At 42.7% G+C, this 16,407-nt stretch overlaps 1 protein-coding gene across 1 annotated transcript in view; it reads left to right on the top strand.

Annotated features, from left to right (window-relative positions):
- Positions 1-534: 534 nt before the first annotated feature.
- Positions 535-16,407, top strand: part of LOC121439283 (obg-like ATPase 1) — a 123,905-nt gene continuing 108,032 nt past the window's right edge. Inside the window, exons 1-4 of the mRNA XM_041639757.1 lie at positions 535-681; positions 1,954-2,054; positions 12,717-12,860; positions 15,200-15,327. Of these exons, the coding sequence (XP_041495691.1) occupies positions 1,954-2,054; positions 12,717-12,860; positions 15,200-15,327 (373 nt within the window). The 5' untranslated portion in view covers positions 535-681. The remainder of the gene's footprint in view (positions 682-1,953; positions 2,055-12,716; positions 12,861-15,199; positions 15,328-16,407) is intronic.

The raw sequence follows: 16,407 nt of genomic DNA, 5'->3' as shown, positions 1-16,407 counted from the left end.
CCCCAATAACCTCGTCAGATGGATCGCAATAGTCTCATAACCCGCAGGTTATGCAAATTCCAAAGGCCTCTGTTTTTGACTACCTTGAGAAAAGGGATGTGCCTGTGGCAGCAGGGAAGGGTATGGCGGTTCTTTAAATGTTTTCTGTACTTCTGTGGTTGCTAGGGGCGCCTCGGATCCTAAGTTTTCCTCGGTCCATTTTTTCTGGAACAAAGTTGAACGGCCTCTCACCGTCAGCCCGTCTGAAAGAAGTTACTGGAAAAGGGAGGCGGGCTGCGCCGTGGCGGAAGGCGGATCTCGGCTCAGCCGGTCAGGGCCAACGGGAATCCAAGGTGGAACGGATGAAGGAGCGGGAGCAGCCGAGCGGAAGGAAACGCCGAGGCTTTGCTGGAGACCACGTGTTGAGACGCGGAAGCGTTAGCGCCGCAGCTAAGTGTCCGCCCCCTCGCAGGCCCCGCCCACTCGGAGGTCCGGCGTCCGGGCCAATGGGCGTGGCCCGTGTGGGGCGTGGCCTGCGCACAGGTGCCGCCCCGGCCCGCCCGTTCCGTCGCCTCCGCCGTCGTGCGTGCAGCTCGGCGGAGGGCCGGGCTTGCGCTCTCTCCGCCTTCCTCCCCACTTCAGGTTGCCGGCTACACTGGTTTTGCAGCCCGGTACCCGGCGTGATCGTCAACCCATTGCACGGTGAGTTCCTGTGGGAGTCCACGGGCGCCCAGGCTAGTGGCTCGGAGGCTGGCGCCAGGCCGGAGCCGGGTCGCCGGGATGGACTGAGGGCAGCGGACGGCATGGGGCATGTGGATGAATGAGGCGCCCTGGGACTAGGCCGCGCGGCCACGAGATCGGCCCTCGCCGCAGTCTGGGGACAGCTTTGCCTCAGGGCGGGACGCCAGGAGGGGAAAGGTGGTGTGTGGGGGTCCTGGTCCGCTGCGCCGCAGGCCACCCCTCGTAGGCCACAGCACTGGACCTGCTCTCCCCATGCAGCTGTTCATTGGAGGCCTGGAGCTGGGCCCGGAACAGGTGTCAAGACCCTAAGAAGGCAGATCTTTGGCCTCTCCATCTGGGATTACAGGTTGGAATAGCACTTGAGGAGCGGGGGCCCCTAGGAGGTACAAGCCAGCCAGAAGACAGGGACAGTTTTAGTTTCCAGCTTCTGAGACGCGAGGTTGCCGTTCTCGTCCGTTCCTATTGCGGTGTTAAAAGTGGGATCCAATTTTGCCCAGAGGACCTTGGAGCCAGGACGAGCAAGCAGAGACAGGCTATCAGAAAGTTGAAAGTATTTGGAATGGGACTGTATAGCCTATTGGTAGGGCCCTTGCTTTTAAGCGTGCTTGGAGCTCAGGGTTGGAATTTAAAAGGGGGTGAGGTGAGCGCCTGAGAAGCAGCCAGTGTGGGTAAAGGTGGGTTTTGAAGACTGATTTTTATAAGGACTGACTAGCCATACCTGCAGTCATAGTAGGAAGGTCTGGCTTAGGAGGACCTCCAAGCCTAGCCGTGACCATTGTGGGAAACAAGGTGAAAGGGCAGGGCCCGGGTGATGGAGGAGTGGTTGGTGACAGGTGGCTTGGTTGCTGGCGTTTCCAGATGGGTTTTCTTTGACTTGGGTCTCTGCCCCTGCTTCCGAGTGCTTTCCTTCCTTCCTATAATATGACAGGCTAAGATGGTGGTTGTCAGCAGCCAGGATGGAAGATTGGAACTAAGTTTTATGTTTACCTTTGATTCCTGCTGCCACAGTCTTTCTGGGACTAGTCAGAAGTGACTCTTTGACAAACATTAGAATCTAATATATTTACAGAGCCCCTCCTCCTTCTGTTGAAAACAGAATGGATTTTGCTCTTATTTTAGTTGTGGATTGGTATATACAGTATGTTTTATTGTCTATTACCAAGTAATATATTCTATATACAGTGAAGTATTTTGTTTGTAGGGGCCTTTAAAAAGTTTGTTTTGACATTGTAGATGCCCCCGAAAAAGGGAGGAGATGGAATTAAACCACCCCCAATCATTGGAAGATTTGGCACCTCACTGAAAATTGGTATTGTTGGATTGCCAAATGTTGGGTAAGTAAACACTGAGACTTTTCATATTTTTATTTTTATAGACTTTTGGGTCCTGTTGTAGAAATAGGAATTCAAAAGGCAGTAAGAACTCAACTTGAAAAAAGAACAGGGCTAGAATATTATTACTACAAAATGAGGCTCCAAGTTACATGTGTTTTATTTAATTTTAGTTGTTTTGCACACATTGAAGCGAATTATTTACATTGTTTTGCTAACTTTAGGAAGAAGCAAGGAGAGTTAAAATATCAATGAGGCAAATCTGCTATGTTTGCCTGAGATGTTGGGAGAAAAACATTGTATGCATTTGCTGGAATTGGACATCCTACCCAGGCTGTTAGCTGGAGCCTTGTAGCAGAACAATTAGGAAATAGTCTTAAAACTATTTTTCTTTCTAACTCTCTTGAGAAAAGAGGGTTGTCTAGAGGGCGAATTTTTACTGGAGAAAGAGGTGAGTCCTTCGAATATACTGTTGGAAAGTGGGTGAAGAGTTTGTGTTACGCCATGTTTAAAGACTGAGATGGGAAATTCTCAGTGCAAGCTGGCTAGCCAGTCTCGCCAAAATGATGAGCTCTGGGTTTAGCAACAGACTCTGCCTCAGTAAGTAAGGTGGCAGGCTCTTGAGGAAGACACTTGATGTCAGCATCAGGCTTCCTTATACACACATACACCATGTCTACACACTTTTGAACATACAAATGCATGTCACACACATGTGTACACAAAAAAGTGTTTAGACTTGAGAATTATGAAAACAAAGTACTGAATTTTATCGTTTTCAAAATTAAAATTAACTCTATGTATCATAAATTTGCACATAAGGCAGTGGTAGAAGGTATGTGTGGGGTTTATCATACAGTTGTTTGCACATGTAACTTACACGGTCCAGCATTCTTAGCCAAGCGTGGCGGTTCACATCTTCATTCTAGCATTGCGAGGCTGATGCAAAAGCATCACTGTGACATTGAGGCCAGTCTGGGCCATAGAGAGATCTTGTCTCAAAAACAAGAAACACTCATACATATTAAAAGTGATTAGGGTAAACCAAGCAGTGGTGGCACACACCTTTAGTCCCAGCCCTCAAGAGGCAGAGGCAGGAGGATCTCCGAGTTCGAGGCCAGCCTGGTCTACAGAGTAAGTTCCTGGCAGCCAGGCTACACAGAGAGACCCTGTCTCTTAAAACCAAAAAAAAAAAAAAAAAAAAAAAAACCCAACAAACCCAAAAAACAAACAAAAAAAAAGATTAGGGTAATAGGCACAGCGTGGATTATGAGGATCACTAGGACATTTTGGGGTGCACGCTTTAGGTCATTATATTAGTGGCATTAGAACAGCTGTGTTCTCTGTGCCCCTTGGAGCTCCTGTTACAGAGTCCTCAGTGAATGGCACATGGTATGCTCAAGTACCCCTGTTTTAGATTCTTGTGATGTAAAACATGAGCTGATATGGTTGTCCCAACTTCAGGCTCTGTGGAGCGGGTTTCCTGCTGTGCTAGAGTCTTCTTGTAAAGTAATAATAAATAAGAGTGGAAACATAGCAAAACAAGTAATCAAGCCAGGTGCTGTAGGGTACTGTCAATACAGTTGAAAGCAAAATATGATTATAATGTTCACAGTGAGTTTTTCTGCACCAATAAGAAAGTTTTTAGATATTAGCCTTTATTTCTTTGGAATCACTGTAGTAGGAGCATCTTGACTTCAGATGAGAGTCATTGAAAAGAGCCGTCTTAAGATCTTAAGTGTTTTTTATGTACGTTTTTTTTTTTCTGGGGGTATATAGAGTATAATAACAATATATGAGAAAATAACCTGAAAGATTTTATTATTCAGTATAAATATGGTATTTATGCTTTCAGCTTCAAAATAGTCCTCTAGTTTTATGAGGTATGTTCTACATACAGTAACATTTTACTTAAAATATTTTGAATTATATTTTTATTTATTTTTTGTTTGTGGGTGATTACTCAAATATTGGAGATCAGAGGGCAACTTGTGGGAGTTGGTTTTTCTACCATGTGGGTTCAGGGTGTTGAATTCAGGTCTTCAGACTTGGTGGTAGGTACCTGCTGAGCCATCATGTGGCTTGAATATACTGTTTTGTTAGGGAGGACCTGAAGATTTAACTCAGGGCTTCTGTGAATATTCATTTGTTTTTAAGTGACGGTTTATTCAATTTTGACAACTGTGCTTGTGTAAAATTTCTTTTTATAAAACGGTCTTTCCATTAAACTGTATCAGGTAGGGTTCACTGTATGATACACAAACCTTGACTATTTTAAGCCAGAAAGAGTGAGCAATTAGACTTTTGTTGTGATATTTTGTATTTTAACAAATAAAGCTTGCTTAAAGATCAGAAGGGCAAAGGCAAGCCGCAAGAGGCCAGGGAGTGATGGCACACACCTTTATCCCAGTCAGAGGCGCATGAGTTCAAGGCCACCCTGGGCTACAAGATTGCCTAAATTGCTGGGTGGTGGTGGCACACCCCTTTAATCCCAGCACTCCTCTGAAGGCAGAGGCAGGCGGATCTCTGTGAGTTTGAGGCCAGCCTGATCTACAAGAACTAGTTCCAGGACAGACTCCAAAGCTACAGAGAAACCCTGTTTTGAAAAATAAAAATTTAAATAAAAAAAAAAGATTGAATATGTCTGAAAGAGAAACAGAACTCACACAAGGTGTCCCAGCACTAGGGAGGTGGAGACAGGCATGATGTGGCTGGGAAGAGAGAAGAAAGAGGAGTATAAGACCAGAGGAGACAGGAGCTCAGTGCTGGCAGAGGTTTGGTGGAGACAGATGGAGTCGGGACATGCCGTCTGAGGACAGGATCGCCCCTACAGTCTGAGCATTGGTAGAGGTAAAAGAACTCTTTATTTGCTGCCTCTCTGCTTCTCTGCTCTGCAGCATTAACCCCAATATCTGACTCTGGGTTTTATTATTCAGACCAACTAGAATTGGTGCTACAGAAGGATAAGAGCTCGGGTGATACAAACAGGTATCCACATGCCTCAGCTGTGTGAACTCTTGACCTGGGTGATTCTTTTTTCTTTTCATTATTTCTTTTTTTGAGACAGGGTTTCTCTTTGTAGCCCTGGATGTCCTAGAACTTGATCTGTAAGCCAGGCTAGTCTTGAACCCACAGAGATCATCCTGCCTCTGCCTCCCTAGTGCTGGGATGCACCACTGAGCCTTGCTGATTTTTGTATCCTATCCTATTCTATCCTATAGCATTTCTGGCAAGGTCTCATCATATCATATCATATATCATTTGTGACAAGGTCTCATTCTGTAACCCATGCTGATCTAGAATTTACTGTGCCCTTGAGTTCCCCAAAATCTTCCTGCCTGAGCCTACTGAGTGCTGGTACTACAGGATTAAGTCCCTTTGCCTGGAAAGCGAATCTGATATTTATTGAACATTTATTATGTGCAAGTCTTTGTTCTGAATGTTTCATACATAATATCTAATTGAATGAATTGTTTGGCATCTCCAATTAGACTCTCAGTTCCATAAAGGAAGAGATTGTGTTGTTCCTGTTTATTGACATATTTCTAGTGCCTAGACTGGTGTTAGTAATATAGTGAACACCCAATAATTATTTGTGGAAAGTAACAATTATTTGTGAATGGGATAATTTCCCCCTTTGATAGCTGTGTGTAGGCTTAGTGATAAAGACACATGTTTTTGATACTGCTTTTAATGAAGAAGAAAGAGTATCATGCTAAGAGTATGGACATTTAGTTTCTAGGTCTGTCTTACTGTTTCTTGGTAAATTGCCTCTTGTTAGACTATTGTATTATTGTAAGTGAAAGACTTTGAAGCTCTTAGGAAACTGCTCAGTGTTCTAGACTTGTGTCAGGGATAGATAGCTCTTCTTGAATGGCATTAGCTTGAGTTATGGATGTTAGAATATCCCCAATACCTTGGCTTAAAGAGTTTAGTGTGTTGTATAGTCATAGGTTGGTTACTTTAGTCATCGTGGACATCCTTTCTGATAGCCTTAGGGAACCCAGTTTCTTTTTGGCTCAGCAATCCCTAGGATTGTGGCCTTTTCTTATAGCCTAGGTTGCTATGAACTGCAGACAGCTGCTTACCCAAAGAACTCAATAATTTAGCAGTGTTTCCCTTTAAAGCACAGTACCACTCAGCACTCCTGCTACCATGCCTTTGCCAGAAAGTAGTCCCAAGAATTTAGTTGTCACGCGTGCCTTTGTGCCTTTAATCCTAGCACTTGGGGAGGCAGAAGCAGGCTCCTTCACTGAATCTCTGTGAGTTCAAGGCCAGACGGGTCTACAGAGCTAGTTCCAGTACTGGCTCCATAACTACTGAGAAACCCTGTCTCCAAAATCAAAACCAAAAATTTAGTCGCAAGGAAGGTTAGGAAATGTAGTCTATATTTTAAAACACACATAAACACGTGCATCTCACACACACACAGACACACAAACTCGCCTCTGTGAGACATGTGGTATTCTCTTTTCAAGCACTCTAGAGCTACCCAGGAAAGTAATTCTCTTGCTTGGTTGATGTTTCAGGGAATTGTTCTTTAGTATGCCTACAACTTTTCCCTTCTAGCTGGTTCCATTCTTGATTTCTTTCATTTGTAGATTAAACAAATTATGTGTATATGCATATGGCTAGAGGCTTCAGGTTCCCTTTGAACTGGAGGTGATTGTGAGCCTTCCTGTGTGGGTGTTGGAGACCAAGCTCAGGTCCTTTGCACGAACAGAAGCATCTTGTGCTCTTAACTGCTGAGCCATCCCTCTCATTCCCCTTTTGTAAAGGAATTCTGAGGAAGATATTTTGTAGTCTGCAAATATTGATGATCATAGTATTTTCATTTAAAAGAGCTGACACAGTTAAGCAGGGTTCCACCGAGAACCCACATGATGGAAGAATCAGCTCCCGCAAGCTGTCACACGTTTTAAATTTTTATATGTATATATTTAATTATATATGTTTATAAAACTTAATACATATGTGTAATTTTAAATACTTTATATATTGTGCTAGGTATTCAACAATAGTTGCTTTATTTTATTTTATTTGTTTGCTTTTTGAGACGGGGTCTTACTATGTAGATCAGGCTGGTCTTGAACTTATAGAGGTCTGCCTCTGCTTCCAAAGTTCTGAGTGCTGGGATTAAATGCATGAGCTGCCACACTTGGCTTGCCTTATTTTTACTGCATTTTAATTCTTTGGTCTCAGTAGGTCCTATCTGTAGGAATTGTTGATATGGCATTCCAAAGACATTATTAATATGGCATTCCATAATTATTATAATTAATAATTAAAAAAACAGAGTCAGATATAAGGGTTAATACTGAAGATCAGAGAAACAGAGCTATCAGCCACTAGAGAGTTCTTACCTCTACCAGACTGAAGGGGGGATCCTTTCTCTACAAATCCTCAGACTGCATCTCCAGATTGCATCTGAGCTACTGTCTCCTCCTGCCTTATGTTCCTCTCTCCACCCAGCCATATCACTCCTGTCTCCACCTCCCTCCTGTTGGCATTAAAGGCCTGTGATCCCAAGTGCTGGGATTACCTTGTGTGAGCTCTTTTTCTCTTTTAAACAGATTCATTCCCAGGTAGTCCAGGGTGGCCTTGAACTCACAGATATCCGACCACCTTTGTCTGGGATTAAAGGTGTGTGCCACCATTTCCCTAGCCTCTATGCCTAACTAGTGGTTTAGCTCTGAACTCTGATCTTCAGGCAGGCTTCATTTGTTAGATCACAAACAAAATTATCACTATGCAAAGGTAATTTTCCTATTTCTTCTTGTATTCTTTGAAATGCTCCTTGTCCTTGTATATTGAGTTACTTATTTATTAAATCATTTGTATAGTTCTAATCAGTACTAATGAGGCTTATTTTATTCTTTGGATTAGAATCCATTACTACCTCTTAATTTTGCTGCTCAAATTGCTTTGGCTTCAGCTCTTGGGAGCTCTTTCAAGTTGGCCCTCATATATCTTTGATGTGTTCTCATTGTGTGTGTGTGCATTTGTGCATGTGTGCAAATGGAAGCCTGAATTTGATGTGGGGAGGGCTTCTGCCTTAGTCTATTTCCAGTCTTTTTTGTTGTTGTTGTTGAAAATACACTTTTTCCATATATTCTGATTCTGGTTTTCCTTCCTCATCTCCTCCCAGATTCACCCCACTTCTCCACCCATCCAATTCAATGCCTTCCCTCTCTCTCTAGAGAACAGATAGGCAAATAAACCAAACAAACATAAAAGCCAAAGAAATATACACATATGTATACACAATACACCATTAAAAATACAAAATCGGAAACCATAATTTGTAAGCAAGAGACCAGGTAAAAAATGCCCATGTAAAACATTATGAGACAAACATCTTCAAAAAGTTTTTTGTGTTAGCCTCTCTTAAGTGTGTGTGTGTGTGTGTGTGTGTGTGTGTGTGTTATATCACACACACAAGACTCCATTGGAAACTTTTTGAGCAGTTGGCACTTGGAGATAGCTTCTGGATTAGGGATGGGGGGCTCATGTCTACTTCCCCTCAACACTGGTCCCCCATCTGTCTTGAACCCATGCAGGTCCTGTGCATGCTTCCACAGTCTCTGCGAGGTTATGTTGCGTCAGTCCTGTTGTCTGGGAGACACAGTTTCCTTGGTGTCTTCCATCCCCACGCTTAAAATTTTTTCTTCTCTTCTGCATAGATCTTTAGTCCTGAGGGGAGGTCTGATGGAGATGCCCCATTTAAGTCTGAGTTCAAAAGTCTGCCACTGTTTGCATATTGTCCAGGTGTGGGTCTCTGTGTTTCTTCCCATCTACTGTAGGAGATGGAGAGCTGGACACTGATCTGGGTCCAGGTCAGGTGTGTGGCTACTGGGGATCTCAGGTAGAAAGTATTTCTAGATGGAGGTGGCTGGCACAAAGGAACAGGAATGGGCTGAGCAGGTCTGCAGGAAGGAGGAAAGCTGGATCAGCTGCAAGGTTTAGAGGAGTCATCAGGGCAGGAGAGTTGTGCAGAAGGAGAGGCCCCTGCAAGCTGACTGCCACAGGGCTGGGGATGAGACTGGGGAAACTGATGGAAGGCAGGAAGGAGTGTCTCCACCTTAGTTTTGTTTTGTTTTTTAAAAGATTTATTTATTTATTATGCATACAATGTTCTGTTAACATATATATACACCAGAAGAGGCACCAGATCTCATTATAGATGGTTGTGAGCCACCATGTAGTTGCTGGGAATTGAACTCAGGACCTCTGGAAGAGCAGCTAGTGCTCTTAACCTCTGAGCCATCTCTCCAGACCCTCCACCTTAGTTTTTGAGTTGGGTCTTTCACCAATCCTGGTACTCAACTCAGCTAGACTGGCTGGCTAGCTAGCTCCATGGATCCGCCTGGTGCTGCATCACCTGCACTGGGATTGTAGTTGGGGGAAGCAGTCTGGTTTTCAGGGGATCTAAACTGGTTCCTTATGCTTGTGCAGTAAGTCTTTTTCCAAGTGAGCTGTTGATCCACCCCTTACCTGTTTCAAAAGAATAGAAATATATGAAAACACAAGGACAAGATGACTTTAATGCTCATCTTCCTTAGCCAATAAGAAGTTAGAGCTAATGGGCCAAGTAGTGATTTAATTAATACAGTTTCTGTGTGATTATTCCTGAACTGAGCAGCCGGGACCAACAAGCAGCCTCCTACCAACATATATTTTTTGAGGTTTATTTATTATGTATAGTAAATATTTGATTTGTTACAATATGTTTTAACCATTTTGATTCATGCTCAGATTGATGGACCTCTGGTTAGTGTGCCTTTTAAAGTTGGCTCTAGATACTCTGTGTGTGTGTGTGTCGTCCCCCTTTCCCCCCTTCTCTCTCTCTCTTGTGTTACCAAGGTTGGTTTTGTGATCCTGGGCTTAAGCTCTCCTGCCTCACCTTCCTGAAATAGTGGGGACGGCAGGCACTCACTTCTGTTGATAGGGCTCCATAATTATTAATAGCTTCCTGCTGTTCTGTGAGAAAAGTTGAAATTCCAGCTTATTTCTTTGTTGTTTGTATTTATCTCGTTTGAGACAGGATCTTTCTGTATAGCCCTGGCTGGCCTCAAACTCAAGATCTTCCTGCCTCAGCCTGAAGTGCTAGTTTTGCAGGCATGTGTCATTACACTTAGCTCATCTTACATGTGTTTTTTGTGCCAGACCTGAAATTAGCTATTTTTCTGTGAAGTCTTGACCATTTTTAATAATCATGACATTTAAAGACCTCGGTGTAAATGCAAATTCTCTTTTAAAAAGTAGCTGTTCCATGTCTACATATTAACGTTTTAAATTATGTTGTTTTATAGTCCTTTAAAAGTTAAAATATGTATTATACAGGTGTGTGTATGGTATATGTGCAGGAGTGTTTGCATGCATACCTGGGTGTCAGTGGCCGACTTTGTGGAGTGAGTTCTTGCCTCCCACCCTTATAGCAGGTGCCGGAGATTAAACTCAGGTTGCCAGTTTTGTGTGCAAGCACTTCTGTTTGCTGAGCCTTCTCACTGGCCCAACCTTGCAACCTTTTTGGGAGTGAAATGGATTATGTCTTTAAAATATATACATTTAAAAATAAGTAGCATGACATCTGTTTTTATAAGATTGAAATTAAAGTCCGGTTTTATAAGAGGAGCCAGTGGTTTCCTCTCAGTCACATTAGTCCTCGAGTTCTGACATTGTTGCAGTACTGTGTCTTATGGGACTTGGGTCCTGGAACTCTGACTAGGGTGACAAGGAAATGAAGAGAGGACAGTGACACTAAGAAAAACAGACACATGGACAGGAAAAGCTGGGTCAGGTGAGTGGTATGCTCCCTGGAGCCACACCTTTTTAGCCTGGATCCTCAGCACAGGGAGAGGGGGGTCTCAGGAGGCAGTTTCCAAGAGGAAGCTGCAGTTGCTAGATTTCGTATACAGTGGTCATTCTGTTGCACTTGGACCCCCCAGGGAAAAACTTTGCCATCCTGTGAAGCCTGGCCTATATAGGAACCAACTTTGTCTAATTCACCATGGGCCTAAGGCCTTAATCTTTATTTGTCATGGCACCGTGGGTGTCAACAATACACATTCATTCAGGCCTTCCTCTGCTCCCTACATGCTAGCTTGTTATGGGTGCCACTGTAAATCCTACAGCGCTCACCACCAGTTCATGGTTTGTTAGCTGAGTTGAGTCTAGCCCCATGTTTCTAAAACCTGCCTTTATACCATGTATCTGGATATATTGAGAACATGGGGTTGTATACTGGTGGATCTTGTAAGAGGCCCGAGAATGCCCAGCTTTACCCTCTGTAATGCAATCTGTCTGAGCATTCGAAAGCCACTGATTGGCCAGTGGTGCACCAGCCAGTGGTGGTTTATATGCTTATTTGGCACATGTTCCTACCTAACTCTGCAGTGTGTGGTCTCAGTGTGGTATCAGCAAGTGCAGTATTTAGAGACTGATAGGTAGGGCAGTCCATCGTCTTGTCAAAGCAGGCTTCTCAGGAGCAGCACTAGGGTAAGCCTTGGTCCTCACTTTGTTCATCATGTTCTGTAGCTCTCAAAACCAAATACAAAAAGACTGGTTCCTAGGTTTAAAAGTTTAATCAGGTGTGTTCTGGTTAAGTCTGATTTCCCTTGATGAACATGAACTAATAAGACCTCATCTGAAGAAAGTTTTATTTTTAGGTTTTTGGAGAAAAATAATCATTTTTAATTCCACCATAGTAACATGACTGTTATACTTTTTGAGTATTTTTTGTTGTCAAATTTAGTCCATATGCAAACATTTTTACATAATCACGCCTAACCAGAGTTTGTGAGTGCTGGCCCTGTAATTACCAACTAAATCCTTAGCCACTTCCTCAGTCCTTCTTGGGGTTAAAACCAGAAACACTGTGTGACAGTGATTCTCACTTTAAATCCCTTGTACCCTCTGTCTGGGGCGAGGGAAAGCCATTGTGGTGAGGTTGCTGTTCTCTGTTGCTGATGGGTGCAGATCAGCAAGTCCTTAAAAGTCTTACTTTGTTTCAGATTTGACTGCTGGCATAGTTACAACATGACTGGTGTTACTATGGGCTGTCATCATCCTCTGAGTATTCACTTGATATGAAGCAGATAATTGGGAAATTAGTGATTAGTTTATTCCATATGAATGCACTTTTTATCTTGGTTAAATCATATAGTGAAAAAGTCACATTTTTACCTTCATAATTCATAGTTTGAGGCTTACCAGTAATCCTCGTGTAATAGCAATGAGAAGCTAATGTGAGCTCTGACCTCCCATTTCTTCGCAAATAGCAGCCACTCACTCCTCAATTTGGAATGCTTTGGGAACAGTTGTGCTAGCTTCAGCATGTCGTGTTAGAGAAGGCTGTGCTGGATATGGGTGAAATGAGATTGGCATTATGGGGTGTGTTGTGAGAAGAATGTTTTGTGACATTATATGAAACTCCAGCTATCTTCTATAACAAAGGCTCTTTGGGAACATTGTTTTCAAATTCCAAATAGACTGAGATAGGGAACATAACCTAATTATAAAATTATAAATTTTATATCAAACTTTATATTTTGTGTTAGTAAAAATGTTTCTTCCCCCTTCCTAGATTTGTCCTTATAATTTTGAGCATTAGATGTGTTTTCTCACCAATTTAAGGACTGACTGAAAGTCTTTTCTTTGTTTTAGGAAGTCCACCTTCTTCAATGTACTAACAAATAGTCAAGCTTCTGCAGAGAACTTCCCCTTCTGCACTATCGATCCTAATGAGAGCAGGGTGCCTGTACCGGATGAGAGGTTTGACTTCCTCTGCCAGTATCACAAGCCAGCAAGGTAAGGAAGAAGCTATACCATTATTCATCTGCTCATAGACGGGACAAATGTGTTTGATATATTCAGAATCAAGTTTCTTCCAGAATTAATATAGCATTACTTTGGATGATTATAAAAACAATGTAGAGTACTACAAAAAGGAAGAAGAATTTTCTATGTTGATACAGTAATTTTTTTTCTGAGATTGTGAAATAGAAGGAGAAATCACCTTATGTTACATGATTTCATCATGTAGTACAGTTCTATCTGTATTCTTAGTTCTGCAGTCATGTTTTCATATAAGTTGTATTTTTGACCTTATAAACTTCAGTCTTTCTTTCAGTCTCTTTATTTCCTAAGAGCCTTTAATTGATGGCTTTTAATAAAATTTCAACAGACTTGAAATTCAAAAGATTTATTGTGTCTTTAACTGTTTGACACTTTCAGCAGCATCACATGCATACAGTGGCAGCTGGACCTCAACAAGCATTGCCTGTTGGCAGAGACACAGTCTCACAAGAGCCAGGGCCCGAACAGGAGGGGCTACAGATGAGACAGGAGCCTGCTGGAGCCTGTGGAGCCTCACAGGAGCATCACAGCAGTGCTGGAGAAGACAAGAGAAAGCCCATGTGTGCTCTGCAGTGCTAGGCAGGATTAGAGAGAGCTGGTGGCCTACAATTTATGTTAAGAAATAAATAAATACATGAAGTTATTAATACTCTAGAAAAACCTATATCCTGTGCTTGCGTGTCTGCATTGAGAACAGAGTAAGAAGGCCATGCCTCTCGGTCTAGAGCCACCTGCTTTATGGCAGGTGAGGTCACCACCACTCCTCACTGTGTCTGCCTGCTGTCTCAATGTCCTGCAATGCATTACCTTATTTTCTCCTTAGTAAGGTTTAGTCTTGTCTAATTAAAGATAAAATACATACTTAAAGATACTTTCTAGATTAAATACAAATTGAAACTATCTTTTCTATTATCTATTTTTAGTACTGTGTGTATATACAGTATATTTACTATTTATTATTACTGAGAATTTAGTTTTCTTTTCACTAACTTTTCATTCAGTATTACATTCATTCATAAAAAAAATTATTCACTATTTTGAAGTGCTGATAAATATCAGGTTTCTGTTTCTAACCCTGGATTCTGCAGAATCCCAAGCATGCTTGATTTTGGTACTTGGTATGCACTGTGCCAACAGAACTTTTAGTAATATTGCTCATTAGAGTTTTAGTTTCAGAGATAGCAATAGTTTCCTTCCTCATTTTCCTAGCTAAGAAAGTCCTAATGTGGGCTGTGGAAATGGCTTTGTGGGTAAGATGCTTGCTATACAATCATGAACACACAAGTTAATTCTCCAGAACCTACATTAAAACACACACCACACACACACCAAAACAACAAACCTGGGCATGATAGGGATACATTTATCATCTCAGCAGTGTGGTGGCAGACAGATGGATTTTTGGGTCTTGTTAGTAGCTAGCCAGGCTAGTTGGTAAGTTCCAGATATGTGAGAAACTTTGTCTCAAAAAACAAAGTGGATGATAGCCAAAAACCACTGCCTGAGGTTGACCTCTGGTTCCATGGAATGCATGCATGTGTGGACACTCGCAAGCACAATGCCTGCTCACATTCACATGTCTACGAAACGGGGACAGCAGAGATGGCTCCGTCAGTGAGGACTGGATTTGGATCTCTGGCACTCATGCAGTGCAGTGCTCTGAAGGGGAGACGGGGGATCTCTGGGGAAGCTGGCCAGCCAGAGTGGCCGTGTCTGTGAGTTCTGAGGGTTTTGTGTTTTGTGGTTTTTGAGAGACTTGTCTCAATGAGTAAAGTAGATGGTGATTGAGGAAGACTTAGTGTTGACTTTGGACCTGTTCATGTTCTTGAAGACACCTGTGAATGCTTCTGCGTGCACACACACATACACCTCCACTCACCTCTGAACAAGCATGCACATATGCACACATAATAGAGGGCCATCGAGATGGCTCAGCAGGTGAAGGAGGCTGTCATCAAGACTGATGACCAAAATTTGACCTAGGACCCACATGACCAAAGGAAAGGACTGACTCTTGCAATTTGTCCTCTGACCTCCACAAGTGAGCTCTGGCATATGTACACATGCACACACACACACACATGCACACACTAGCAATGTAATAAAGACTAAAAGAAAGAAAAAGTCACAACGGAAAGAAAGTTTTGTTTATTTTGGGGGCTATTAGTTTTTCCATTATTATGTACTTTCCAAACTTTGTTCCAAGAACCATGTAGTTAATTTATATGAAATGTTTGGAAAATTCAGTTGGCTGATAAGTAGGTTCTTTATAATTATCTTTTGTATTTCAGCAAGATTCCTGCTTTCCTAAATGTAGTGGATATTGCTGGCCTTGTGAAAGGAGCTCACAATGGGCAGGGCTTGGGGAATGCCTTTTTATCTCATATTAGTGCCTGTGATGGGATCTTTCATCTAACACGTAAGTACAGTTGTTTGCTTATTAGTTAAGACTAATGAGTGTTTCCATATCACCCAAGTAGAGATAAATGACTTATAGGTGAGAAGGTTTGCTTTGTAAGATGAATCATGAATAATTTATTGATTTCTAACCTTACTACTCCTGTCATTTCCCCATGAGATCACTATGTAGTCGGTGTATTCCTACTATGGCTATTAAGTCCTGTTGAATGTTACCCCTTGTTTTGGATTAGAGCCCTGAGGTGTGTTTCTGTGTGAATTGACTTGGTGATTATAAAGGCATTTTTATTTCATTTTGGTTATTTTTAATTGTGCTGGATTGATCCCAGAACTGTGTATATGCTTGATAAGAGCTCTAGACAAGGCCTTCTTTTTGTGTTGGACTTTTCTGCGCTTTTGTTTTTCCTCATGCTGAGAAGGCAAAGTTTGTAGAGAAGGAGATTCTTCTTCCAAGGAGGGAAAGGTCCCCAGGGTATCTGTTAGAGATACAAAGAGTGAGGAGAAAATCTAGATCATTTCAACTGATGCTTATGGAAAGCCAGAGTACAAAGAACAATAAGAACCTTGGGCTCTTTTGACTATAAGAACAGTAACTAGGGATGGGTAGATGGTTTAACCTTCCAAGCGAAAGGACATGAGAAAGACCAAGATTGGAGTCTGATCATTTGACGGGACTCCTAGAGGAAAAGTAGTGAAACTTGAGGCATCTAACCTGCAAACAATAAAACGTATAGGTGACTGCTGTAATGGATTAAGTAAAGTGCTGCCTGTGCATTTTGGGGAACTCTGCAGGTCCCCAAGCAGCAGCAGTGGGCAGCTGGTCCCGAGAGTAGCCAGTCCCAGGCAGGGATGGCGCAGTTCCCCAAGTGGCTGCAGTGGGCACTCCAGGAGACCACACCACAGGTCCCTGAAGGTGGCTGTTCCCTGGCAGTCCTGGGCAGGGAGCCACAAGGTGGACGAGAGACAAACCAATAGGCATGCCATGCAGAGTGAGGTTGGATATTTATTTAGTGGGTTATGGAGGGGAGAGGGGAGAAGAGAGAGAGAAAGAGAGAGAAACGGGGACAGGGGAGAAGTGGGG

The sequence above is a fragment of the Microtus oregoni genome, unplaced genomic scaffold (assembly GCF_018167655.1).
Source record: "Microtus oregoni isolate MIOR12 unplaced genomic scaffold, Mior012 000060F_ref0000265, whole genome shotgun sequence".
Lineage (NCBI taxonomy): Eukaryota > Metazoa > Chordata > Mammalia > Rodentia > Cricetidae > Microtus > Microtus oregoni.
Note: the sequence above shows the minus strand (reverse complement) of the source record. Positions and strands in the feature narration are given on the sequence as shown.